Genomic DNA, 26,087 nt, shown 5'->3' with positions numbered 1-26,087 from the left:
TTGAGTTCAAAATCAGACGGCAACTTAACAAGTCCCCCAATCTCTAGACTCCTCATGAATAGAGTCTTGAGTAGGATCCACCTTCCCCCACCAAAGCCAGTTAGGAATACCAGCTGGGTTTATGTACGTGTTACTGAACCAAACCTGGGTCTGCTCACCCGTGCGCAGTAAAGCCAATCTACCGACACCAGGCTGTGGTGAAGGGAAGTGCAGCATTTATTGTAGGGCGTCATACAATCTGGGACGGCTAGTGCTCAAAAAGCCTGAACTCCCCGAGGTGTTTCAGCAAAGTGTTTTTAAAGGCCAGGTGGGGGAAGGGAGTCCCAGTTTGTGATCACCTTGTGCACAATTCTCTGACTGGTTGATGGGGAGATAACAAGGTGTCACAGGGGTTAACATTATCACTCCTTAGGAGCCAGTAGGTCTGGGGGCTACGTATTGATGATTATCCAGTTAATTTCTTCTTTAGCATCCATGAAACAACTCAGGAAACGTGACTCATATAGTATTACCTGGGTACTTCAGAGGGGAGCTACAGCAGAGAATGTGGGGCACAGGTCTGTCTTGGGAAGGCCCCATAGGGCCTTTCTTGATTACATAAGCTTGCAACTACTAAATTACATACTAAAGGAAACCGGATTCTGAAATAGCCAAGAGGGGGTTCTCTTGGCACTCCAAAACAATTTGAGCAGGAGTTAAAGCTGGCAGTCTTCTGAATCTGTGCCTACAGTTTCTAGTGGAAACAAGAGTGGTAAGTGTTTTTCTCTTCTCTAAAATTAGGTTAGCCGGGAAAAATATTTGTAGTGCTAGCTCCTTGGATCCTTTGAAGTGGAGAAACATCTAAATTCCTAAAATTTAGGGAGCTCTCATCTTAAACTATTGTATCTATTTCACTTGATATGCAGATGCTCCCAAAGACTTCCAAGTTCCAAAATAACCTCATGGATAGATTTGTTGTAGAAGGCTAACAAAAGATTAATGATTATCCGGGTCCCCTCTTTCCTCCTTTATTTGAGTACTCGTTGTAGTCACCTTCGGTCTGAACTGCCTTTCCATTCAGAAGACTTTATTGTATATACGTATCTGCATGACTGTGACATTGTGCTGTATGCCAGAAATTGACACATTGTAATTGACTGTACTTCAGGTAAAAAAAAAAAAAAAAGACAAAAAACCTCCCCAAAACAGAAGACATTATTGAAGGGTTACCTTTAGAAATGGGACCACCTGAGGCTGTAGGCAAGCTTCTTCAGATCAAAGGCTGAATTGAGAGCCATGGTTAAAGAAATTCTTAAACCCGGGGAGGATCCTCAGAAGTGTTTGTAAGTGGACTACCAAAATGGGAGGCTACCCACCTGACTAAACTGATCATAGCTGGTATTCGTACCCTGATAGGAGTTTTTTTTTTTTTGCAGGGTTTTCATCCCTAAGCTAAATGAGGGAGAGTAAAACATTGCAACATAGGTGAATGGGTGTGCCAGGCCTTTGTTCTCATTGAGGAGGCCACCCAGTCTTCTGAGGAATTCAAAACAGCTATTCTTGTTTTACAAATCCAGTCTTTACAGGACCAGAGGCGTGGCTCCAGAAATAATCCCAAACCCACCAATCCTTGTACCACATTGAGGAAAGAAATTCTATGAGAGAGTGTATGCTTCTAGAAGTTATAAAATATATTCATAAGTACCAATCAGGAAACATTGGTATGGCAAACAGTTCACAATTACTTACTTCTTGGTTTTCGCTAGTGATTAAGGTTTTAAGGTTAAGAATTATAATATATGTAACTAAAGCTACTAAACTAATAAGGGAAACATTTCAGGATGCAAGGAAAATGGGAGGCACGTTTTCGGTGGAAGAGGGTGTAAGGAATGGAAATGCCTTTTGTTCTGAGATGCTGCTCCCAGATTACAATCCTCAGTTTGGCTCAAATAAAAATTTCTATGTTTTTCTTAGATCGACTGATTAACTTTTTTGTTGACAAATAAGTCGGAGTAAGTCAGGTAAAGGGTTGTAGGGTAGGAGGGAGACTGCCCTGCCCCATCAGGCGCTGGGTTGATGGGGCCAGATCCCGGAATCGTGGGTGCACGTGCGGATGGAGTGGAGAGGGTGGCGGCACGGAGCCCGCACATAGTGGGAGAGGTCCTCTGAAGGTTTCGATTTCATCCTGAGAGCAGCAGGAAGCCACTGATGAGAGTACTGTCACATCAGTGTTTTGAAAATCCTCCTCTGGCTGAAACTGGACCCCAGATTGGAGGGGGCAGAGTGGATGCAGAGAACCAGCAAGGAGGCCGATGTGGTCAAACACTGCTGCAGAGCCGGCCCGGATTAGCCTTACATCTCACAGCGATTCTGGTTCTAGGTCTCTCGTGCATGTGCAGACAGTGACTGGGGAAGGAGTCATCTGCCAGTTTCAGAGTTTGTGGCAAATCAAGGTGCCATAATGGAGCCTCTGGGAAGCACCAACAGAAGAATCACCATGTCAGACTCTAGGACTCCACAGCACGTCCATACCTTCTTCTGAGATAACTACTCTCCTTTTGGGAAACAGTTCTGGCTTGCTGTTGGGCTTTGGTAGAAACAGAACACCTGGCCATGGGATATCAGGTAGCTGTACGGCCTGAGCTTTCCAGAGCAATCTGGGTGTTGTTGGATCCCCCTAGTCAAAAGGGTGGACGTGCAGTGGCAACCTGTCATCAAATGCAAACGGCTGAATGGAACAGGCCGAGCTCGGGCAGGTGTGGGAGGTACTACTAAGTTGCAGGAGCAGCTGGCTCAGGTTCCTTTAAACAAATTCCAGTCGCACTGCCTCTCCTTCTAAGGCTCCTCTGACTAAGGCTTCCTGGGATTTTCTTTAGGACTAGTTTACTGAGGATGAAAATACTCAAGCATGGTTTACAGATGGGTCTGCATGATATAATGCTGATACTGCCCAAAAGTTATAAGTTGCAGCAAGACCATCTCATTCAAGGATGACCCTGAAGGTCAGTGGTAAAGAAAAATCCTCCCTGTGCATAGAACTTAGGGCAGTATATTCAATTTTCTAGAGCAGGAGATAACCAGAAGTATGAATCTACTGGTTATTGATTCATGATCGGTTATTAATGGTTTGGCTTCATGCTCAAGGACTTGGATAGAACAGGAATGAAAAATTGGAGAATTAGTCAAGGCTCACCAGAGAATAGAATAAACATAGATAGATAGATAGATAGATAGATAGATAGATAGATAGATAGATAGATAAATAAATTTTAAGGAACTGACTTATGTGATTGTGGAGGATTTGCATGCCCCCCCCCCCCAAAAAAATCTAATGGGGTAGACCAGCAGGCTGAAGACTCTGGCAAAAGCTGCAGTTTGAATCAAAAGGCCATCTGCTGGTAAAATTCCTTCTTCCTCAGGGGAGTCAGTCTTTGTTCTAGTAAGGTTTTCAACTGATTGGGTGAGGCCCAACCACATTGGAGAGCAATCCGCTTCACTCAAAGTCCACTGAGTTAAACGTTAATTTTATCCAAAAAAACACTCTCACAGAAACATCCAGAATAATATTTGACCAGATTTCTGGGCACCAGGGCCAAGCAAAGTTAACACATAAAATTAATCATCATAATTATTGACAAGAAAGTCTGGAGAAGTGTGTAGATTGACCTCTCTGACTGGGCACAGACTGTGAAGATACTAATGTACATGGAATGCCCACCAAAAGACATCCTCTGTAGAGGAGACACTTAGTAATCAGGTGGACAGAATGATGTCCTCTACAGATGTCAGCTAGCTCCTCTTCCCAGCCATCCTAGTGCTTGCTCAATGCACCCATGAACAAAGTGACCAGGATGGCGGGAACAGAGCCCATGCATGGCCTCAGCAGTGTGGACTTCCCATCACCAAGGCTGAGCTGGCTAATGCCACTGCTAACTGTCTAATTTTCCAACAGCAGAGACCAAATTGATCCCTGTTATGGTACCATTCCCCCTGGGCACCAGCCAGCCATCTGGCAGCAGGTTGTTTGCATTGGACCTTCTCCATCATGGAAGGGACAGACATTTGCCTTTACAGGACACATATTAGTCATAAAGTTTAATGAAAAATACAGCATTAGGAAAGGTTAATGAAAACCTATAGTAACCAAAAAAGGCAGGATGATTATGGGCTCAAACCTTTGGGGAATAAAATTTTAGGTTACTCCTCTAGGTAAAGAACCCAGCCAGGCAAGGATCTCATTGAGGGCAGGGTAAATACACAGTATGCAGTGAAAGAAGAAAGCCGTTCATATCAGTTATGGCCTTGTGACCAGTTACAGAAAAAAGAACTGAGTAGCTTTGTGTGTTTTCTATTTGATTGTTACATCTGGACATGCTCCCCATGCGCTTCTCTCTTCCCAATTTTACTTTACACAGAAGGGTCATAACTTACTTTCACAATTTAGGCAACAGAATATTCAGGGGGACTGCTACTAAATTCGGAGAGCAATTAATGTAGCCAGTGATGGATACTAAGACCCTTGGGGAAAGGGTGAGAACTTCTTCACTCTTAAGAATAGCCTTATGGATGGACCTAGACATGATCATACTAAGTGAAGTAAGTCAGACAAAGACAAATATATGATATCAGTTTATGTCGTATCCTCAGTTGCTGTGTCATTCTTTTAATGCTTGTGCCCTGCCCCCTTCCCTCCTGTCTCACTTGGGATCAAGAATGCTGGTCCCACTACTCACATTGCCAGTGTCACCTTAAGCTAAACACTTCCAGCCTAAGGTTCCCCATTTGTAAAATGGGTGCAAGCACCCCTCCTGCCTTCAATGATAAGGCACAATGGGAAGGCAAAAAGATCTGTCTTTGTCAACCAGCACGCGGTAATCTCGTCTCCACTGCATTTTGCTCAACGATCAGATCGGTGCCTGGACCAGATGCAGGGCCAGAAGCGGGCAAGGCCAGCGAGGCGCCCGGGACGTAAAGTTTCAGGAAGCACTCGCTTTCTAACTCGTGCAAGAGCAGAGCGCCCAGAGAGCGACTGCCTCCGGGAAAGGGTCTGCGGCTGCCCACGCCTGAGTCCTGTCCCCACCCACAGGCCTGGAGGAGGGCGTGAGTGACAACCCACTCTCCAGCGCTGGGCCCGCCCCCTCCGCGACTTGGCTTCCGGCGCCGAAAAGAGGCGCCCTGCTATTGGCTGTTGTCCTGTGACATCACCAGGGAGCGCCCGCCTCTGCTGACGTCTTATTTGAGGAGCCGCACGGCGCGCTGCCGCGTTAGAACTGTGGGCTGGTCGTGGTCTCCCGAACGCCCGACCAGCGCCCAGGCGCCCGCTGACCTTGGCCCTGAGACCGCGAGTTCTAGCCCGACAGCACAGGGCTCCAGGTAGGTTAGGTTTGGGCCAAACGGCGGGGCGCGTCGGGGCTCAGCCTCCCTCCGGGCCTCCCGCTGAGGGCAGGACCAGACGGACCGGGCGGGCGGGCCGGCCCTCCTGAGCACCCACTGATGCAGGGCACGGAGCTGGGCGTACAGGGAAACTGGACCGGCACAGGGACCCAGGCAAGTGGATGGGAGGGACGCGGTCCCAGGTGCAAACCCTTGTCTCTCAGGCTTGCGAAGCCTGCGCCTTTGCTGGCCTCATGTCCCTGCCTCTCTGCTTAAGGACCTTTTTCTGGAGTTGGTTTGAGCTCGGGGTCTGCGGCACAGTGGTTTCCGCAGAAGCGACGGGACCACGTTCTAACTGGTATCTTGGCAAGTGACACCTCCTCAAGCCTCAGTGGCCCTTCTGTAAAATGAGGCGCTCTGCCTGAGGGGGTTGCTGTAGGGCGGAATGAGAACCTGCAAGTGCCTGTCCTGTGGGAGGGACAGTCAATGAGGCCTGTAGTTTTTTATCTCGGAGAGCAGGTGACCAGCCTTATCCCTGAGGCAGTAGCTAGCAGGAGATCAAGTTTCCCGAAGCAAAGCTGATGGTACACCGGGTGCCCCTGGCCCTCTAGAATATCGCCTGTTGGAGGTTCCTATTTCTTGTCACAACCTCTGGGCTAAAGTATCCCACTGCCAACAACCTTAGGATACTTTAGCCCAAAGAACTTCAGTGTCACCTGTATTTGGATTCAAGTTCCAGCGCTTTCCTCTCCTTGGGAACTTGGGCAAATCCCTTAATTAACCTCTCTGAGTAGTTTTTTCATCTGTAAAATGGGACTAACAGTCCCTATCTTCCGCAGCTGTCAGGAGAGTTAAATCAGACATTGTAAGTAAAGCGCTTCAAGTAAGTTCCAGCATTCAGTGGGAGCAGTTACAGCAAGGTAATAATCTTAGTGTGTGGAGTATCCGAGCGCGTGCACGTTAGCTTGAACAGCCCCTGGTATGGTTGGTGCTTGTGTAAGACAGGAGGGTAGGAGGTTCAAAGCACCTGGTTTTCTGGCTAAACTAATTTGTCAGCACAATGATTAGATCATTGACTTGAATCTGATGAGTCTTTAACTGAAGAAGGCAGATTGAATTATCAGGGTGAGAACCAGGAGTCTGGGATTACCTGCACTCACCTGAGCATAAACGGCTGCTTTTAAAAGCAAGGAACTATACAGGAGAGGGACTCTTGGAATGGAGACCAGACTTAGAAACAAAAGAAGAGAATGGGGTTTGTCTGAGTGGAGCCTAGAACTCAAAACAACACCTGAGCCTCGTTCATACTTTCTGAGTGATTTGAGGAATGAAGGCACAGTCACTCCTTCCGAGGTTGATAATCACCAAGCTTTCCCAAGTAGTGAAAAGTCAAGCCCCTGCTTCTGGCATTTGTTCATTCAGCAGAGTAGCTGAGAGCCTTCTGTGTGCCAGGTGCAGTGTTGGGCATTGTGGCTCAGCAGTGAGAGACGGTTGTGGCCCCAGAACTCAGGACACAGCCCAGTGATGCCTGTCAGGCCCAGACCCTGCCCTTTGTCTGCAGCCTCTCTCCTTAAGCCGCCCTACTACAGGAGCAACTAAATAATTACTGCCTAGAAAGGCAGGCGGTGCTGCTCCTAAAGACTGGGACAGCCTGGTGGGGGTTCTGGCTTGATCATGTGAACAGCAGGAAGCATTTTAAGTAGGAAGGTTACAGGATCAAGTTGGCATTTAAAAATTTTGCATCTGTGAAGCCAGTTTCGCCTCTGGCCACTTGCTCATGCTGGGCTCCACTCGTTCTTTTTTCCCCACCGTGGGGGTGCTTGGGATTGACCCCAGGACCTCTTGCACGCTAAGCACTCAGTCTGGCCCTGAGCTGCTTCCCTCCCTTAGGCCCTCCTCTTAACTAATTCCTAGTTCTGCTTACTTTAGCCGAGGCCAGCTCAGCTTAGCATCACTTCCTCAAGAAACTAGACAGAGGCAGAGCCCTTGATCTCCAGAGCAGTAACCCCAATTGCTGACCCTACTTACAGCGTCAGTTGTTAACATCAGTGTCTCAGGCAGGCAGGATGACAGGGCTGAGTGTGTCTGACCTGCATTGTTTGCCCAGTGTCTCAGTGGTGCCAGGTACAGCCTAAGCTTTCAGAAAGCACTGATCAAAGGGAGACTGGAATCCCTGGGACCTAGCTTAGTGGCTGGCGTGAAGTAGTTGCTTCTCTAGAAATGCTTCATTACATACACTGAGCGAAAAATCACCTTATAAAGTATACGGAGTTGAGAAGGAGAAGCCGGGCTGGGCTAACAAGATAACTCATAAATCTAAGTGTAACAGGTGTCGGTTTACGGATCGAAGTTCTGCTGGGCTAACTTGTAAATCTAAGTTAATAAGTGTCGGTTTGCTGATTCCCTGTCTTTTTTTTTTTTTTTGCTAACCAGCTGGATTTTCAAACAGACATATCTGGCCTTGAAATGTTGGCTTGCTGCCTTCCTGCCTCTACTTTTGTGATAATGATGCTGCTAAAGCTGTTCCATGCCTATTGGCCGAATACCCCAAGCTTGTAATTAACCCTATAAAATCTCATGCACATGTCTTGGAGGTGCTCAGAGCTTCGGAGCAGAAGCCCCTCTGAGCCTGCTGGCGTAATAAATCTGAGTACTCCAACCCTCTGAATGGTGCTTGTTTCTTGCTGGCCTGTCATTTCCGTAACAGAGTGAAATAACATAAATCTGGACCACTTCCCGTGTGGTGTGCCAGGAATGGCTGATGGGGTGAAAGGACTTGAGCTGTAGCTCGAGGAACTTGGGGTATCCTGGTGACAGTTTGGGGTTCCCTCTGTCCCCTGCGACCCAGTTTTTTCTTCATAGGCTCTGATGCTGGCCTCTGGTAGAAGATGCTTGCTCACGGCTCTGCTGCAGGCTCAGAGGTGGCCCTTTCAACCCTCCAGGGACATGAGACTGGTGCAGTTCCAGGCACCCCACCTGACGGGCCCGCATCTGGGCTTGGAGTCAGAGAATGGTGGGGGGGTCATCAACCTCAACGCCTTTGACCCCATGCTGCCCAAGACAATGGTGGAGTTCCTGGAGCAGGGGGAGGCAGCTCTCTCAGTGGCAGGAAGGTAAGTCAGCAGGGAGCATTGCCCTGCAGCAGCTGCCCTGTTCCCTCCCCGCTCCTCCCATCCACATCCCTGCCCTGGGAAACAGAACCAGCGGGTGGCTCTTTTGCCTGGGAGCTGGGTAACCCAGGCTTTCCTTTCTTACTTGTTCTCTTAGTGAAGAGCCCTAGGAATTTTACATAACATCATTCTCAGTTTCCCGAGGGGGAAACTGAGGCCCAGGGAGGATGATTGACTGTTCCCAAGGCCACACATTTGGTGGTAGAGCCAGAATTCTACTTTGTCACACTGCCTTCCTGGGGGATTAAGTTCCTGCCTGCCTGAGGGGCTGGGACCTGGGGTCCTAAGAGGTATCTTGGGAGGCTGAGAGTGATTGGACTTGGCTCATAGCGGAGAGAAGACTACAAAGAGGTTTCCTTAAAGATGGTTCTTGGGTTTGGCCTGGATTAGGTGGGGGCCTCCCAAAGCCAGGAGCCCTATGGAGTCTGGTCTAAAGGTATTGATGAACAATAAATTAAAAATCACTCTGAGATGTCATTTTCATTAATTAAATTGGCAAAAATAACAGTTGTTTGACAGCACACAGTGTGGGTAACAGTATTTTCCCCCTACTTTCGTGTGCTCGCAAGATTAGAAACTATTTTCATGCCCCCATCAGAATTGGGCGTATCTCTACTGTGCAGGAACATGCAGCCACGTGAAAAAGAGGACGTTGTATACTGTTAGGAGAGATCTGTAAGGATCTCTAAAATACATATTTTTTAAAAGATGTATATAGTGTGCTATCATACGCATAAAAAAGATGGGAGAAGAGCTTATATAGAGTGGCTGGGAAGAGCTACGCAGGACGCAGGGGTGGAGCCGGGTGGCTGGGAGGTGGGGGAGAAGAGAGACTGCTCCATTATTCAATCCATTTGTGCTTTTGGAATTCTCTTACATGGACATGTATCACCTACTGGGGAAGGGAAGTCAGCGCTGGATTAATATAAGTAGTGCTCTGATATCAAAGGACAATAGCTGGGCTTGATTTTCACACTGACTCTGATAGTTGATCTAGAAAATATATTTTAAAAAGCAAAACTTGTAGCTGCTGCAGAATCTCCCCAGCGTACCCCCAGGATTGCCGGCCTGCTCCCCGCCAGCCCCTCTCTCCTGCTCTGATCTCTGCAGAGCCCTGGCTGCCCAACTGCCGGTCCTCCCACGCTCGGAGGTGACCTTCCTGGCCCCAGTCACACGGCCAGACAAGGTGGTGTGCGTGGGCATGAACTACGTGGACCACTGCAAAGAGCAGAACGTGCCTGTGCCCAAGGAGCCCATCATCTTCAGCAAGTTTGCCAGCTCCATCGTGGGGCCCTATGATGAGGTGGTCCTCCCGCCTGAGAGCCAGGTTGGTGCCTCCCCACTGTCCCCCCAGGTTGCTGCGGGCCCTCACGCAGGTGCTCAGCGTCCAGCCTAAAGGAGCCACCTGTTCAGTAGTGTATTAAATAGAAACTCCAGGGGGTTATACAGTAATAAGATTGGACTCAGGAAAAGAAAGATAGTAGTTTCTATCTTCTTGATTACAAAAGTAAAATACCTGCATTATAGAAAGTTAATAAAATACAGATAAACATAAAGAAATAAAAAGTCACCCGCGGCTCCACTGCCCAGGGCTTGCAACATTACTGGTCTGCTGTAAATCATCTCAGTGTTTTTCCAGTCCTGTTTCTGTTTATACTGTACGTATGACTACCATGTACTTAAGTCTCCACCAAGAACATTTCTCATGCCATTAAATATTCTCTTCCGACACGTTTTAGGTTACTGCTTGGTTTTCTGTTGTATCAATGGCCATAATTTCTTCATTTGTTCTCATATTGCTAGATAGGTTATTTCCAGTTTTTAGCATTTACAAATAATGTTGCAGTGAACATCCTTATAGAGAAGAACTTGCCCACCCATGGATATATGATTATTTCCTTTGAATAAACTCTTAGAATTTGAATGTCTTTGTCAAAATGTAGACAGGGTTTCAAAACTTTTGAGAAATCAGCCAAAGTGACCTTCGAAAAGTTACAAAAGCACTTTACATCTCCACCACCTTACTAACACTGGTTAGTTTTTCTTTCAAATTTTTGATTTAGAAACATTTTGGAAATTATAGGAAAGTTGAAAAATAAGGCAGTGACTACCCACAGACTGTTCTCCTAGATTTCACTGTTAACCTTTTGTCATATTTGCTTCCTCTCTCCTCCTCCCTCTCCCTCCCCCACCTCTCTCTCTGTCTTTGTCTCTGTCTCCCCTCCGCCCTCCCCCTACTCCCCCATTCCCCCCCCCACCTTTCTGTCTCTGTTTCTCTGTCTCTCTCCCTCATCCCCTCTTCCTCGCGCCCTCTTTTCCCACATGCACACACACATTTTTTGGAGGGGGTACTGGGAAGAACATTTGAAAGTAAGTTACGGACGTTAAGACAGTTCACTCATGGGAACTTCAACATGCATCTCCTAAGAATAAGGACAGTGACACCATTATCACAACTAAGAAAATTTACGTGAATAATACCTGATATATAGTCTAGTTGGGAATATTCCCAGTTGCCCCCAAAGATGACTTTTAATTTGGGTACTGTTTGTTTTTTGTTAGGCCAGGATCAGTCAAGGTCACACCTTGTGTTTGGTTATGTCTCTTTTGTGCCTTTAATTAGACTTTGCCATATAGTGTCTGTTGAAACAATTCAGCTTTGCCATTGTCGTGTGAAAGCAGCGTGGCTGATAGTGAATGAATGAACGTGGCTGTGTTCCAGGAAAGCTTTGTTTACAGAAACGGACAGCAAGCAAGGACTCTGTCTGTGAACCAAAGTTTGCTGACCCCTGACCTCAAGCAATGGCCCTACCCCCTTTGTATCTTTTATGACAGACATTTTGAGGAAGCCAGGCAAGCTGTCCCCTAGTATGACCCACACTGGGTTAGTGTGGTTGGTTCCTCATGATTAGATTCAGGTTAAACGTTTTTGTTGAGTTCTACACAGGTGTCTTAGGCTGGTCGGCTGCTATAACAAAATACTGTAGAATAGATGGCCTATCAGTTAGACGTTTAGTTCTTTCAGTTCTGAAGGCTGGAAAGTCCAAGATCAAGGCGCCAGCAGGTTTGGTGCCTGGTGAGGGCCTGCTTCCTGGTCCATAGACGACTGTCTCTTTGCTGTGTTCTCACATGGGAGAAGGGAACTCTCTGGAATCTCTTCATTTTTATTTTTAAAATTTTTTATTTTTTTTAAACAATGGATGCCTGAGTATCAACCCAGGCCAAATTAAATCTGAATTTCTTAGGGTGAGGACTGGGAGTCCTAATTTCTTTTTACTTATTTATTTTTTATTTTACTTTTAATGGAGGTACTGGGGATTGAACCCGGCATAGGATCTCTTTTTATAAGGGCACTAATCCTCTTCCTGGGGGCTCTGCCCTTACGACCTGATCACCTCTCAAAGACCGCACCTCCTAATACCATCACACTGAGGGGTGAGTTTCACTATATGAATTTGGGTTGGGAGCAGGGAAGGCAAACCTTCAGTCTGTAGCAGTAGCTGTGTACTTGTATTGTGTCCCATTGGGAGGCTCGTAAAGCTTGATCACTTAGTTTACAATGATGTTCACGAGATCTCTCCGTTGTAAAGATATATTTACTGTGGTAATTAATAGGCAATCTGTACAGTAGTAATTTGAGACCATGTGACTATCCTTACCTGAATCCATTATTACACTAAGGGTTAGAAAAAGATGATTTTTCTGCTGTGCCTTCTACTCTTACTAGCTGGCATTCTGTGAAGAAAAGTTGCCTCCCTCTTTTTTTTTATAAACCCTTGTTCTTTTGATTATTACTATGAATTCCTCATTTTAAATTTTATCCAGTATGTTATAATCTGTCATCACATTCTTTTTGATACTCAGAGGGTCTCAATTTGGCCAGTGGCAGGGCTTCAAGTTGGCTCTGATCCGCATCACTTTCTGAGCACTTCCTTGCTATGGCCAGGCTGTTCCAGGCTCACCTTGTACTCTGTCTCAGTCTTGGAATTAGCCTTTTCCCCAAGGAACCCAGTTTTTTTCTGTGTTTCTGGCTGTTGCTGTTGGGGCAGCCAGTTTGAAAGGCTAAATTGTATCTGTTCTCTGCTGCTGCTTGGCTGACTAGAAAGGACTGAGCATGTTTTCCTTTTTTGTGGTCATGTGTATGTGTTTCTTTTTGTGAACTGCTTTTTCACGCCTTTGGCCCACATTTGTTTTGGCATGTTGATCTTTTTCTTGTTATTTAAGTGAGTTAGTGCATCAGAGTACTTAGAATAGAGCCTGGCACACAGTAGGGTTAGCTATTGTTACTCGGTATTCATCCTTTTTTGGAAGTATCAAGAGTGACTCCTAAACTCCCTCCCCCAGGCCGATGTTGCTCTGCTGCAGTCACAGGGAGAGCGCTGCCTGTCACTGCCCAGAGTTTATGGGTCAGCATGTGGCACCGCCCTTGCTCTTCCCTCTGGCTCATGGACCCGCAGATGTGGGCCGGCAGCCAACCCCCAGTGTTAAGAGGCCCCGGCCCCGGGGCGCAGTGTGTAGCCCCTCAGCACAAGGACGGGGCTCCGAGCCAGGCAGCTCACCGCTTGTTTCCCGCTCTGCAGGAGGTGGACTGGGAGGTGGAGCTGGCCGTGGTCATTGGAAAGAAAGGCAAGCACATTAAGGTGAGGTGGAGGGGTGGTGCCAGCTGTCCTTGGCACTGGGAAGTGGTTGGCACCTACCTGGTCCTGACGCTGCCTTGCCCCTGCCCACGACCTCTGGCCACTAACGTGGGATCAAGGCTTTGAGATCCTTTGTTGTAAAGGTTGGTGTCAATCTAATCTCCAGTCTGGCCACATCCCCTGCCCCCATAGGCCACAGATGCCATGGCCCACGTGGCTGGCTTCACTGTGGCACATGACGTGAGTGCTCGTGACTGGCAAATGAGACGCAATGGAAAGCAGTGGCTGCTGGGAAAAACCTTTGACACCTTCTGCCCCCTGGGCCCTGCCTTGGTGACCAAGGACAGTGTAGCAGGTAGGTCTTTGAGAGCCCACTTGTGCTTCCTCTTGCTCTTAGATACATCAGTGAAGAAAAAGCAGCTTTACAGGAAGCAGGAGCGAGGGGTGTGGCTCAGTGTGGGCTCCCCTGCCATCCGCAGCTGCCTTTTTGTTAATTCCTTCTATTAGAGCAAATCTCTCAGCCTGGGCCACGAATTCCCCAGTGGGCCTCCTTCCCTGTCCCTCCCCCTACAGAGGACCACATCGCAGAGGTGAATCTGCATGCGCAAAGTGAACTGCAGAGATCAGTGCCGTGCTGTGTGGGTCAGGCTTCCTCTAGCAGCCACCATCTAGGAGAATCTCTAAGTTGGAAGGAAGCAGTGCTAGCCTTTGAGCATCACAGAGAGTGGCTGTCACAGAGGCCCCTGCATCTTCTGCAGTAGGGATATGTGTGGCATAACCAGGCGGTGGCTACAAGCAGCCTGGGCACAGTGGAGCTGGGAAGTCAGTGGTTGAGAGGACAGAGCACAGCCATCTGGGCGGGGCCCTGTCCACGCGGTTTACTCTCGCACCACCCCTTGCAGTCAGTCATCAGTAAAGTTAAGTTGTGTTCCCAGGGGTGTGTTTGTGACTGTGTAAAACACACAAAAGTGAAGATAAAAGTGCTGGTTACCCAGGACACTGACGTGTAAGGCATCAGGTGCTAGAGTCCCCCCTGTCCTTCCTCGATGCCAAATCATTTTATATGTGTGCTGTTGTCGGCCACTGCTGCGGCTGAACATCCGTTTTTTTAAGGCAAAACCCAGGCATTTTTCTCTCCCCCTTGAGAGTCTGGAACATCCCCTCCTTGACACACCCAGGTGACCACGAGGCAGGTGCTCTGCTAGGTGGTAGATCCACAGGGAGGCCCGAGTCCACCCAGAAAGTTGCAGGGTAGGGAGTGCCCTGTGCTTTCATCTTCTGGTTGATTATCAGAAGCGGTTGCAGGAAAGAAGGGAGAAACCCAAAGTGTTGTTTCTGTATTTCAGATCCACACAATTTAAAGATTTGCTGCCGAGTGAATGGGGAGGTGGTCCAGAGTAGCAACACCAACCAGATGGTGTTTAAGACAGAAGAGCTGATAGCCTGGATCTCCCAGTAAGTGGGACGGAGCCCCACCCCAAACACCCACCTGGAGGCCAAACCGAGCCCTCCATGCCTGGTTGTGGCCACCTCAGCCCCTTGTCTCACCGGGCCCTTTTGCCCTAGGTTCGTCACTCTTTACCCAGGGGACATCATCCTGACTGGGACCCCCCCAGGAGTTGGAGTATTCAGGAAACCTCCTGTCTTTCTCAAGGTAGGTTGGCTAAAGGAGGAAAGGAAGAAGGACCCAGAAGGCCTGGCAGGGTTGGCCCAGACTTGAGATCCACGCCTGTGTATGTGTAGATGTGTGTGTGTGCGCACGCGTGCCGGACCAAAGGACTGACAGCCTCGCGGCCCACGCTGTTGCAGAAGGGCGATGAAGTCCAGTGTGAGATTGAAGAGCTAGGCGTCATCATCAACAAGGTGGTGTGATGGCTCCTGCTGCAGGCCCTGGACTTCAGACGAGGTGGCGGCATCCGTCCCACTGAGCCCAGCACAGGGAGAGGCCCGTGCCAGCCCTCTCAAGGCCCCTCTTCCAGGTGAGGGAGAGATGGCCCTCTCCTCAATAAACTACTCTTTGTCTTCCTTTAGGGTTTGTTTTAAGGCGTGATAGGGCATTCTCACTCAGTGGGGAGGGAGAGAGCAGATAAAAACAAACACATCCCAAAAAGACACTGCTGAGCTTGGGAAAAGAGGACTCATCCAGTCCTCTCATTTACTGCACCAAAGGATGGAGAAAGCAAGTGAGGGCAAAGGACCATCAGACTGTAAAAAGATTTTATAGCCCAGCTCAGGGTCTACAGCTCCGCGCCGTCTTCTGGCTCCGGGGCGCGGCTGTATTCTGGGGCTGAGCAGTCTGAGCACGGCTCCTCCCCACAGCTCTAGCTACAGATGAACTGCCGGATGAACTGTTCCAGCTTTTCCTGATTGTCCCGGCTGGCAAAGGTAGAGGACAGGTGGAGCACAGGGCCCGCGGGGCTGGGTGTCTGCCGCAGCACCTGGGCCACAGAGAAGGGCTCTGGGCGCTCACCACGGGGGCTGCGCACCCCCCCCCCCCCCGCCGGAAGCCTGCAGTGAGCCCTGTGGGCCCTCGCACCGTGGTGTCTGGGCACAAACGCTGCCTCTCAAACCGCCCCCAGGGCCCCACCTGAGAGCAGGATGAGTCAGCAGTTTGGGAGACCAAGAGGGGCAGGAAAACCATTCTATCTTCTCCAACTACTGTTGCCACACCTGTTCTTGGGAGACCCTGGGTACTAGGGTGGGCACAGCTGGGCTTCCTTGAGCAGCTCTATCATGGTGTGTGTGGGGGTGGGGGCAAGGGGACAAAAAGATGGTGAGACTGGTCCCTCTTACCCCCAAGTCTCTGAAGGTCCAGATAGCACTGATGGCAAGATTTAGGTCTGCACACTCTGGAGGAAAGAGAAGCGAAGGCTACAAGGCAGGGTGGGAGGGCAGACGCCTCTCTCCCGCTTGTTTAAAGAAGGAGCAGCCCGAGGACAGGGCTAAGGCCAGACCCAGAGGCCTCTGCATTCTGTAGCCCTCCTTCCTGGAATGGACTTTCATTGCCCAGTAGGGGGCAGCAGCCACCAGCAAACCTTCCCTGCCTCCCAGGGCCTGGGCTGGCTGCTTGGGACTCACCGAAGAACCCTTCCTCCTGGGCAGTGGCCTGTAAGAACTGGAACAGCTGCTCCACGTAGCCCGACTCTGCAGGAGAGAGGAGTCCAAGAGCCAGGGCTGCACACAGGCGAAGCCCCTACCCTGAGCCCTCTGCCTCCCCTGAGGCTGGGCCTCACCAGTATCTGGCAGCTGTCCCTCGTGGAGGAAGGTGGCAGCCTGAGCAAAAGCCTTGAGTGGCGGGCTGAGCAGGCGGCAGAGGAAGAGGAAGAAGTCAGGGCAGCGTGACTGTTGACTGAGCTGGAGGAAGACAGGCCAGGGTAAGAGCAGCTCCCACTGCCTCCCTCCCCTGGTGGCTTCTCCCAACGTACCCTGAAGTACCGGCCCTCAGCTTCCTCAAAGTCATCACTGTCACTATCAGTGAAGTCCCCGCTTGGTTTCCACAGCAGTTTTGCACTCAAATGCTGCCGCCCTGTGTCACAGGCTGGCCGGGAGCCTGGGGTCTGGGGGAGCCATTGGTCCCTGTCAGGCCAGCCAAGGTTCAGCCCTGAGCTCCCCCAGACCGGGTACATGCTGGCCAGGCCTGTGGAGGTGAAACCAGCAAAAGCAGACCTAGGGAGCCCAAGAGGATACCCCAGGCCACTCAAGACCATGACACCTGCCAAGCCAACTTGCAGGGTAGAAGCGAGCACTCACCCTCAAGGGCCGTGGCTCACCACCCTCAAGAAATGTGGTAAGCAGGGCTGTGCAGAGACCCTTGGTGCATCTGTCCAGTCCGGTCAGGATAACTATACGTGGGCCCAGGGCAGATGGGGTCTGCCAAACCCAAAGGCAGAGGGTGGCAGAGGAGGAGCCCAGGCAGCTGTCACGCAGGGTGGGAGGCTGAAAGAGGCCAGGCCCCAGGCAGGGGCTTGGTCTCCAGCTGCCCTTCCTACCTCTTCAGCAACTAGGAGCCCACACTGGATGAGACGGTCCAGCACCTCCTGACAGTAGCAGTAGGAAGACTGGCAGGGCTGGGGAGAAAGGCATCCATGTGGCCTCAGGAGAGCCAGGCGCTGGGCAGGGGCCTGGCCAGAGGCGAGGCCAGACCAGATCTACTGGACACCATAGGGTCAGTGCTCAGGCAAGCACGGGCCCCTCCTACACCCAAGAAGGGGAGGCCTAGGACTGAGCTGGGTTGGCGGGAGAGGCCTGACCTGCAGCAGCAGCAGGTCCTGCGGCAGCAAGTGCAACAGGAGCAGGATCTGGCGGTACAGCTCCTTCTGGCTCAGCAGCTCGATGCCTTGCAGCTCGCAGGGCCCCTCAGGCGGCACCCTGCCCGCCAGCAGCCCCCGCACAGCACAGGCTGGGGGAGGAGGGGGCCAGTGGTCAGGAAGAGAAGCCATTCCCCTCACCCCTACACACATCCCACCCACCCCAAGCCCTGGGGACTCACCACCCACAGCCTCGCTCAGGAAGGCGGGCAGCAGCCCAGCGCTCAGGCGGGCCAGGTGCATGAGGCCTGGGCCGGGCCGAGGAACCACCAGCAAGTCCCCCTGATGGACGCGCATCAGGGCCACGTGCGCCCGCAGCAGGCTTAGCGTGTGCTGCACCAGGCACCGCAGCTGCCCTGAGAAGCCCACGTCAAAGCCACGCAGCAGTGTCTCCTCTGTCAGCCAGGAGAACTCCCCCAGGAGCTGTGACAGGAGCACGCCCTGGGTGGGCAGTGAGGGGCTGAGCGGGAGGGCCGCACCTCCTCCCCAGCCCCCACCGCACCGTGCCCTACCTTCCGGTGCTTGAACAGCAGCAGCGTCGCCATGATGGCCGTGCTCATCACCGCCGAGCTCGCCACGCAGGCTGGGGCCGGGGGTGGGGGATGCTGGTCAGGGGCCAAGGCCCAGCAGCCTGGGCCCTCCGTCACCAAGCAGGTCTTTCCAGCCAAGGGCATACCTCCCCAGCAGCCCCTCAGACACCCCCCCAACTCCACCCCTGGGAAAGGGAGAACAGGCTTGGTCCTTGGGCCCCACCCTCCCCAGTGGAGAACTGGCATTTATCAAGTATATGTTGAGAGCCAAGCTGGGAGCTCAGGGTCCTTCCCTGCCTCTTGTAGGCCTACTAGCCACCAACCCCACAGCCTCTGCCATGGAAGGGACACTTAAGATGGTAGTAAAGCTGTTAAGAGCCCCCTGTGTGCCAAGTGCTGTGTTAAGTCCCTTACATACATTATTCTATTCAGCTGTGGTCACCTCAGTGCAGTGATGCGCCTGGGGCTGGGCTGGGCGGCCACCTGTGTGCACACTCTCAGCAGCTCCATCACGTTCCCCCTGGCTGCCCCACTCCTTAGGGGCAGGGCAAGGTTCCACCCCTCTTCATATGTCCCAAGTGGGCCACACAGGAAGGGGGCAGGAATGAAGGGCCCTGACGACTGGCCAACTCTGAGAGCCTCCCCCAAAGGCCAGACCGAGCTCCACTCACCATTCAGGACGTGGCGGCTCAGCATCCTGACCAGGAGCTGGTCCTCTTCCTTGAGAGCCAGAAGGGGCCCAGTTACTGGGGTCCACTCCTGCTCTTTTTCAGTGTCTGGGACAAGGGTACTGGGATAGAGACACAGATCACAGGACAAAGGGACTGAGCATGAAAACAGCATGGGGAAGCCCAAAGCTTTCTCAAAGGTGAACGTGTTTCCCCATCCCTGAAAAAGGTGGCTCATGTAACCCAAGTCCTTTCCAGGCCTGTGCGCCATAACCCACACTCAGATGATAGGCAGGGAGGCGTGCCTGGCACTGTTCTGGGTGACCCAAGGTTGCTTGGTGAGGGAAGGCTAGAACTGGTGATGTCTGTGGTTATGGGAGGATTGGGTCCCAGCTTACAAGGTGGGGCCTGAGGGCTGCCTGCCTTGCCCCCCGAGATCCACACAACTCCCCTGCCCCTACCATTGGCCCAGCACGATCGGCTGCAGCAGCTGCTCCAGGGTCTGCCTGCTGCCCCAGCAGCTTCTGGCGTTGATGGTGTATTCCTGCCCAGGACAAGGCTCTCAGGTGGCCTGCCCTGGCCCACCAGAAAACCTGCACACAGCCTATCTGAGGTAGGCAAGGCTATCCCTGCAGTGGCTTTGAGGGCCAGGCTGCCAGAAGCCCCAGGACAGACCCCAGGAACTCCCAGCCTTGCCAAATAGGGTCCACACCTGCAGGGAGAAGGGCTGGGCCAGATGTACACGGATGCAGACCCGGTGGCTGCAGCCCCAGCCTCGCAGGCTCCGAAGAACAGCCAGAGCTCCTGTCCACAGCCCCAGAGGGGGCAAGGCCTGCATGGGGGAAGGGGCTGAGTGGGCCAGCTTGCCTGGGGCCGGCATGCTTGCTGCTCAGCTGTATCTTGGGCCTGAACTGGTACATAACCATGGCCTCTCCAAGCTTATTTTTTCATCTGTGGAACAGGAGAAATCCCTCCCTAGCAGGGTCTTTTGAGAAGGAAATGAGAGAGGCTGTAACAGCCTTGGCAGGTGCCACAGGAGGATGACTGTAGGGGTAAACTTCCTTTGCACTCCCTGCTTAACCCCAGCCCTGAAGGGGACTCAGCCTCAGGACACAATATTGTGCCTCCTCTCTGTAGATGGTGTCCGCCTGGGGTCTCCAAGGGCAGGAGGGTCTCACGTGGTATGTGTCACGGGGTGCATCTGGAACCCGGTCATAGGTGACGGCCACTGGCACCAGCATAGCATCTGGGACGATGCCCACCTGGACTGCCTGCACCACCAGTCCCAGCCAGGTCTGGCCCAGGGCTGACAGCCGAGACCCCTGAGTCCCAGGGGGCTCCTCCAGGAAGATGAGCAGGGGCTGCCCGCTGAGCAGCAGCTGCTCCAAAGCCTGGAACAGGGTTGGGGGAGACAAGTGTCAAGGCCAGAATAGCAACAGGCCCCCGTACCCTGGCCCCACATACACCACTGGGGGCACAGCACTCACCGCCTGGACCACAGCCCTTGCAAGAACACCCTCAGAGCTGTCCAGGGAGAGGTTGGCCTCTGAGGGCAGGAAAAGTCCCCCAAGCTTCTTCAGCAGAGCCCTGTGGGCCACAAGGAAGATGAGGAAAGGGGCTTAGGAGATGGGACCAAGCAGGAGGCTAGTGAGGGCCTTGGCCCACTCACGGCCAGCCTGGGTCCTGCTTGAATACCCTGAGGCCAGGCATGGCCCTAGGGCCCACAGCTGACCCACCATCTGAGCCCCACAGGCTGGGCTGGCAGAAAGTTGGGAGCAGAGGGGCCAGGAAGAGGGTTTCTGGGGAGCTGCTGTCAGCAACACCCCCTTACATCCCCACACATCCTTGCCCCAGCCTGGGGTCCTCTCCCCTGTATGTCTTAAGGACACAGACTTTTACCTGAGGATGGGGGAGCAGGCGCGGGGGTCCCAAGCCACACGGAGCACACCCAGGCCCTGGGAGAGCAGCACAAAGGGCAGCAGGATCCCATCCAGGAGTGACTTGTGGGTAGAGAGGAGGACGAGCGGCGAGCCCTGCTCCAGGGAGAGCCAGAGAGGTGCCGAACAGCGCCCGCCCCCCGCCCTGAAGATGCAGGGAGCTGAAGCCCAGCACCCCCACACCCAGGGCCACCCCAGAGGGAGAGGGTTCAGCTGAGCAGTTCTTCCTCTGAGCACATTTCCCAAAAGCAGAGGAGCTTTGTCAACAACTTTTAAGGTAATGCACTGGCGTAATGGTTGTTAAGACCATGATGAAAAGCCGTTAGAGAAAGCCCCATGGGAGCAGGACCGTGAGACACGAAGAGAAGGTCGTCAAAGAGCAGTGGATTTTTCCCACCAGCTGATGGGGCTGGTCCCCACTGAGGGGTTGGTCTAGCCTCGGCTCCTCCGTCCCCAGTATCCCATCCCCATCCAGATGGAGGGCAGGCCTTACCGCCTGGGCGGGCCTTACCGCCTGGGCGGCCTTGTGGACCATCTTCATCTGGCCCTTGTGCAGCTGCACGTTCAGGAAGAGGCAGTTCAGAAACCGCAGCATTGCCCAGCTGAAGAGCCTGGAGAGTGATACCCAGTCTGAGGTATGGCGGGCCCAGCCCGCAAGGCAGCCCATGGCATCCCAGAGGGCCATCCAGCACTTCTCTACGGCGGGCGCTATTACTGTCCCCACTTTACAGAAGAGGAAAGTGAGGCTCAGAGAGGCTACAGATGCTGCTGGATAGAAGTAGGGGTGCTGGGACTGGAAGGCGGGCCTGACACCACAGCCCACACCGGCAAGGTGCTGATGCTCTTCCAAGAAGACCTCATGGGACAACTGCCTCATATCAGCCTCAGAGCATCTCCCTGCCTCCATTTACCCCAAAGGAGACTGGAGAACCAAGACCTTCTCCAGGCATAACCTGGCCTGGTTTTTGCAAACTGCTAGGAAGGGTGAACTAAAAAGGGAGGAATTAAGTGATACAACAAGAAAAAGGGATAACTGAAGAGGCAGAGTCTCTGGGGAGGGGTTGTCCAAAGGCCCAACACACGGACTGGCTTTAAATGAGGACAGAAGCGCAGATGCAGGTAGCATGCAGATGTGGTGGACACACAGCATGTCCTCATCCGATGGCTTCTATTTCTCCATGAAGCATGGGGCAGGGGGGAGGGGGGAGGAAATCGGTTGACAGTGGTAAGTCAGAGAAGGAGCAGTCTGGATTGGAGCCTTGGAGAGTGCTGGGTGCCCCTCTGAGAATCACACTTACAAAGGAGACAGGTCCACCCAGTGTTTTTTCCTCTAGTGACATTTGCTGCTTGAGTACAGAGACAGAAAGTAGCTGGGTTCAAACACAACCAACTTGTGCCCTAGTGACTCCTTCACAAGGGCATTTTTGTCACAAGGAGCCTTGGAATAGAAGCTAGGCCAGGAGGGCAGGAAACACAAGAGGGGAGGCTGACAGCTGGCATAAAGGTGGTCCAGTCAAGGGACTGGAAGTTGCAACAAAGCCAAAGAACTGTCACCTGGAGGGCTGGTCATAGATCACCAACAATCTCTACTTCCTGTCCTTGCTCAGTTGACCACAGCTGAACCCGACGTGTGTAGCCCTGCGTGCTCTTTCCCTCAATGACTCATTCATCCCCTGGTTTAAGCATCATGTATGTGCTAAAGCTCTGCAAATGTATGTTCCTGGCCCCGACCTCCCTTCTGAGCTCCAGACTTATATACATAAGCAGCTCCTGCCTCGGTGCCTCCACCAGCATGTCATGTTTCTAAAACTCTGTGTGTCCAAAACATCTTTTGCGGCCAAACTCACTCCTCCCCAAGCCTGCCCCCTCCCCTCCCCAGGTGCTTAGACAGAAACCCGACTCTTCTGTAATCTCCTCCTTTTCCCCTCACAGCTCCCACCTCAACCCCAATCCATCAGTGAGTCCTGTTAGTTTCATAATTGGTCGCTCCATCCATTTTCCCAACCTCTACCGTCACCCCATCATCACGTCTCCCCTGGACTAACAAAACAGCCTCTCAGATGACCTATTCTCTACTCTTGACCTCAATTAATTTTGTCATTCTCTGCTTAAAACCTTTCCATTGGTTCTCATTGCACTTAGGAATCAAATCCAAACTTCTTGTATGACCCTGAGTATCTGGTCCCTTCTACCTCTCAATTTTGTCTCCCACAACTCTCCCCGTCACTTGCCAGCTTCCAACCACATCAGCTTCTTGAGCAAACCCGGCCCTTTCCTGCAGCCACAGCTCATGCTATTCCCTCTGGTAGGAAATGCTTCCCCCACATCCAACCCTCACCTCCCCAAGGCTGGCTCCTTTCCCCCTTTTGTCCTTGGCTTACAGGTCTCTTCCTCCCCTGCTGTTACTCTCAGCATTAGCCCTTGTTCTGTCCTTCCTGCAGGCATGTGTATCTCTCTTCACTCTCACCTGTGCATCCCTCCATTTCCCCAGAAGAGTGCCCTGAATCTAAGAGGAGCTCAGACTTGTACCAGATAAATGCAGGAGGGAGCAGGTGGTAACAAAAGGATGAATGAGGAAGGGAGCATGAGGGCCTATAAGATGGGGGAACCTGTCACCTCATCTCTCTCCCTCTCTCCATAGGAACCTGACCTGGGGGAGGTGGAAGGATGGAGAGGTTACTGGAATCTAGGCCACAATCAGGGGTTCTTGGGCTGACCCCCAAGATCTCACTCCCAGGACAGTCACATACTTGGGCTGGAATCTGGGGGCGGCTTAGATCAAACCTCCTGCCCCATACCTGACTGATCCCACCAAGGAGCCAGCTGTCTTCAAAAGGTCTAGATCAGTGTCTCCCTCAGGCTATGTGGTAAACACACCATCCAGCTCCCCAAGAGATAAGTCCAGTCTTTCCCCAAGCCCAGCCAATGCCCTCTCCAGAAAGGCAGAAGCCCCAGCCTAGAGTGCCCCTCACCAGAGTTACCTGAGCAGGAAAGGGCGGGGTGGGGCCTGGATGTGGCCCAAGATGCGCTGTACATCTTTCTTCACAAGGCTGGGCACCTGGCCTTCCCCAGCCCCTCCGGGGGCCCTCCCTGAGATGACATTCTGCACCCTGTTGTGTCGCGGGGAGTGGTGTCAGGCTGGAGCAGGCCTAAGGTCACCTCCCTCAGCCCCATAGCATCCCCAGGGTACAGCCTCCAGTCTTCACTTTCCGTCTTTGAGGGGCCCCAGGCCAAGCTAACATTCTACAAACCAGCCCTTTCAACCAGCCCTGCCTAGAGCTTTTGTCATCCCTTCAAGGATCCCAGAAGTACCCAGACCCCAGTCCCTGCCTCCTTACCCAGTGCTTTCCATGATCTTCTGTGGGGCATCCTGGCAGGGGGGTATGTGCTGCTCCAGTGACCACAAGAAACAGCAGAGCCTCCGGACCAGCCAGCCCCGAAACCTGGGCACAGCCCCCAGAGCAGGGGGCAGATCTCTGAGAGCCCACTCCCGACTAGGGCCCACAGAGGACATTCCATCAGGAAGGGATCACACCCCAGTCCCACGGCCTGGGAACACCTGAGCTTGGCTTATCATGGAGCAGGAAGAGGAAGCACCTGCTAGTCTGTGGCCTATTCCTACCCCTCTCTCCACTGAGTAGGGTATAGGTTCAGGGCCTGACACAGTGGACAATCCATCAATGCTCACAGAAGGAACAGCAGGAAAGCTCCAACCCTGTCTGTCCCCGCCTGTGGGTTTGGAGCAGAGGGGAGGGCCCTTCTTTTTCACTGAAGGAAGAAAATGACACCACAAAGCAGGGCCCCAGCAACCCGGCACCCAAAGGCCCGGCCCTCCACCCTGCCCCACCCCCAACTCTGACTACCTGGTGTTCTCCTCCTTCACCAGGATCACACTGCAGAAGCCTAGGTCCATTATGCTTCTGTGGAAGAGGGACTCCTGCCCAAGAAGGGCAGGGACAGCATGTCCTTGGGGGTCCTTTGCAAACCAGCAAAGGAAAGCCCCTGCTCTGTCTTCTGTGGTCTTTCCCTGAAGGACTATCGAGTCTACCAGAAGACAGGATTATAGCACAGCATTTCCCAAAAGATGTTTGACTCCAAATCCTGAAGCTTGCTCAAGAAAGAGGGTTTCATGGTCAAACTGGAAGGGCTGCATTCTCTATAGACTCACCCTCTTGGACAGTAGCATATTAAAGTCTGAGAAATTCTCTCATCAACAGCAGAGAACACGCTGAATCCCCAACAGAACCCAGGGTCCCATCAGCACCAGCACATGACATGGAGGTACAGAGGTCTTCAAGCATGTGCTGAGTGCTGGGTGACTCTGAGTGAGCAATGTCCTCAAAACTGAACAACAGGACTCATGCAAGCATGTCAGATCCCAGCCCTCGGGCCACACCCTACCTCCTCTCAGGCCCCCTCTGTACTTCCCCATCCAACTCTCCCAGGCCTGGGAGCCAGGAGCCAGGAGCCAGGAGCCAGCCCCTGGCCAACAACCAAACAGTACTCAAAGTGGGGCCTGGCCCTACCATTACTCACCCAGCTCTTAGGGGTACAGGTCTGGCAGCAGCGACCCACAAAAGGGCGGTATTTCCCCAGGAATGGGGTGACAGCCTCCAGCTTCATCCTAAAGCCGGAGGACCACAGGCTTGTCTGGAAAAAGACCACAGGCTTGTCTGGAAAAGGGCCACAGGGAGAGATGACAGGACTCAAAGTACTTGGCAGAGGGAGGGAGGCTCCAGGAGTGAGGGGGCACAGGGCAAGAAGGGAGGCAGAGGATGTTCTGGGAATAGGAACAGCTACACCACCTCCTGACCATTCTGGCTGCTCCTCTGCTGGGTCTGGAGTTGGGCTTCCAACATGGTGTCCACGGGGGTCTGTAAGACCTGGGAACCAGCCACCTCCACCTCTCTCTCCAGAGGAAGCTGACCTGGGAAGAGGAAGAAGGATGGAGGAGGTACTGGAGTATTGACCACAACCAGGGGTTCCTGGAGCGACCCCCATAACCCCTACCCCAGAACAGACAGACAATACCTAGGTTAGCAGTGGTGAGAACCAGGGCAGGAATCTGGGGGCTGGCTCAGATCAAAGCCCTCTCCCCCGACACTGGACTGGCCCCACCACGGTGCCAACTGTCCTCAAATGTATCACAGTGTCCAGATCAGGGCTTCCTCAGGCTAACATTAGGGGAATCGGTTGTCTCACCATCAACATCCACCCTGCCATCTGCCATCTCAGCACAGATGGGGGCTGTATTTGAAAACTCAGACCCTTTCTGTGAGCAAACAAGGCTGGATTGGCAGGAAGAAGGCATAAGACTGCCAAAGAGGAACAGGATCATCATCACAAGGCTACCAGTCCTGCTCAGCTATTCTTCCCCTCTGCACCAGGAGACAGACATTTATCCACTCAATCATTACAGGAATGTGGGCCTAGGGTACTAGGTGGGGGACAGCTGGGTGGTCAGAACACAGAAAAATGCCACACAG

General features: G+C 52.3%; 2 protein-coding genes and 1 long non-coding RNA gene across 6 annotated transcripts; 2 read left to right on the top strand and 1 right to left on the bottom strand.

Moving 5' to 3' along the window:
* The first annotated feature begins 5,196 nt into the window (after nucleotides 1-5,196).
* Nucleotides 5,197-15,184, top strand: LOC105092881 (fumarylacetoacetate hydrolase domain-containing protein 2A). Of its 4 annotated transcripts, none has more exons than XM_010984644.3 (8): nucleotides 5,197-5,352; nucleotides 8,215-8,465; nucleotides 9,633-9,849; nucleotides 13,103-13,162; nucleotides 13,352-13,514; nucleotides 14,506-14,614; nucleotides 14,726-14,813; nucleotides 14,969-15,184. In XM_010984644.3, exons 2-8 carry the CDS (start codon nucleotides 8,221-8,223, stop codon nucleotides 15,029-15,031), a joined length of 945 nt encoding a protein of 314 aa, XP_010982946.2. In that variant the 5' UTR covers nucleotides 5,197-5,352; nucleotides 8,215-8,220; the 3' UTR covers nucleotides 15,032-15,184. The 4 variants fall into 4 exon arrangements, with proteins under 4 accessions (XP_010982946.2, XP_031297073.2, XP_031297070.2 ...); XM_031441210.2 differs by having other exon boundaries at nucleotides 5,199-5,352; nucleotides 14,903-15,184; XM_031441213.2 differs by lacking the exons at nucleotides 14,726-14,813; nucleotides 14,969-15,184 and adding an exon at nucleotides 14,814-14,953 and having other exon boundaries at nucleotides 5,198-5,352.
* Nucleotides 15,185-15,352: 168 nt separating this feature from the next.
* GPAT2 (glycerol-3-phosphate acyltransferase 2, mitochondrial) lies at nucleotides 15,353-25,524 on the bottom strand. Its single transcript, XM_064481906.1, has 21 exons — nucleotides 25,407-25,524; nucleotides 25,138-25,251; nucleotides 24,465-24,538; nucleotides 23,940-24,044; nucleotides 23,583-23,711; nucleotides 21,113-21,212; nucleotides 20,564-20,697; nucleotides 20,152-20,251; nucleotides 19,843-20,055; nucleotides 19,377-19,496; nucleotides 19,126-19,208; nucleotides 18,668-18,786; nucleotides 17,979-18,049; nucleotides 17,649-17,907; nucleotides 17,410-17,558; nucleotides 17,149-17,226; nucleotides 16,585-16,716; nucleotides 16,393-16,513; nucleotides 16,238-16,303; nucleotides 15,953-16,008; nucleotides 15,353-15,597 (listed from the first exon to the last, which is right to left on the bottom strand). Exons 1-21 carry the CDS (start codon nucleotides 25,458-25,460, stop codon nucleotides 15,481-15,483), a joined length of 2,394 nt encoding a protein of 797 aa, XP_064337976.1. The 5' UTR covers nucleotides 25,461-25,524; the 3' UTR covers nucleotides 15,353-15,480.
* LOC116149544 (uncharacterized) lies at nucleotides 16,297-18,376 on the top strand. The gene is made up of 2 exons (XR_004133143.2): nucleotides 16,297-16,946; nucleotides 17,157-18,376. It is a non-coding gene; the product is annotated as an uncharacterized LOC116149544 (long non-coding RNA).
* Nucleotides 25,525-26,087: the final 563 nt, after the last annotated feature.

This window comes from Camelus dromedarius, chromosome 33 (genome assembly GCF_036321535.1).
Source record: "Camelus dromedarius isolate mCamDro1 chromosome 33, mCamDro1.pat, whole genome shotgun sequence".
Taxonomy (NCBI): domain Eukaryota; kingdom Metazoa; phylum Chordata; class Mammalia; order Artiodactyla; family Camelidae; genus Camelus; species Camelus dromedarius.
This window is presented reverse-complemented; position numbering and strand designations above follow the sequence as displayed.

Excerpts from the sequence above, each read along its gene's own strand:
- LOC105092881 (XM_031441210.2), top strand. The coding sequence starts at position 8,221 with ATGCTGGCCTCTGGTAGAAGATGCTTGCTCACGGCTCTGCTGCAGGCT. Across the intron at positions 13,163-13,351 it reads AGAAAGGCAAGCACATTAAG|GCCACAGATGCCATGGCCCA; the intron begins GTGAGGTGGAGG and ends CTGCCCCCATAG. Across the intron at positions 14,814-14,902 it reads AACCTCCTGTCTTTCTCAAG|ATGTGTGTGTGTGCGCACGC; the intron begins GTAGGTTGGCTA and ends GTGTATGTGTAG.
- GPAT2 (XM_064481906.1), bottom strand. The coding sequence starts at position 25,460 with ATGTTGGAAGCCCAACTCCAGACCCAGCAGAGGAGCAGCCAGAATGGT. Across the intron at positions 16,304-16,392 it reads GGGACAGCTGCCAGATACTG|AGTCGGGCTACGTGGAGCAG; the intron begins GTGAGGCCCAGC and ends TCTCTCCTGCAG. Across the intron at positions 16,009-16,237 it reads CCAGGAGGAAGGGTTCTTCG|AGTGTGCAGACCTAAATCTT; the intron begins GTGAGTCCCAAG and ends TCTTTCCTCCAG.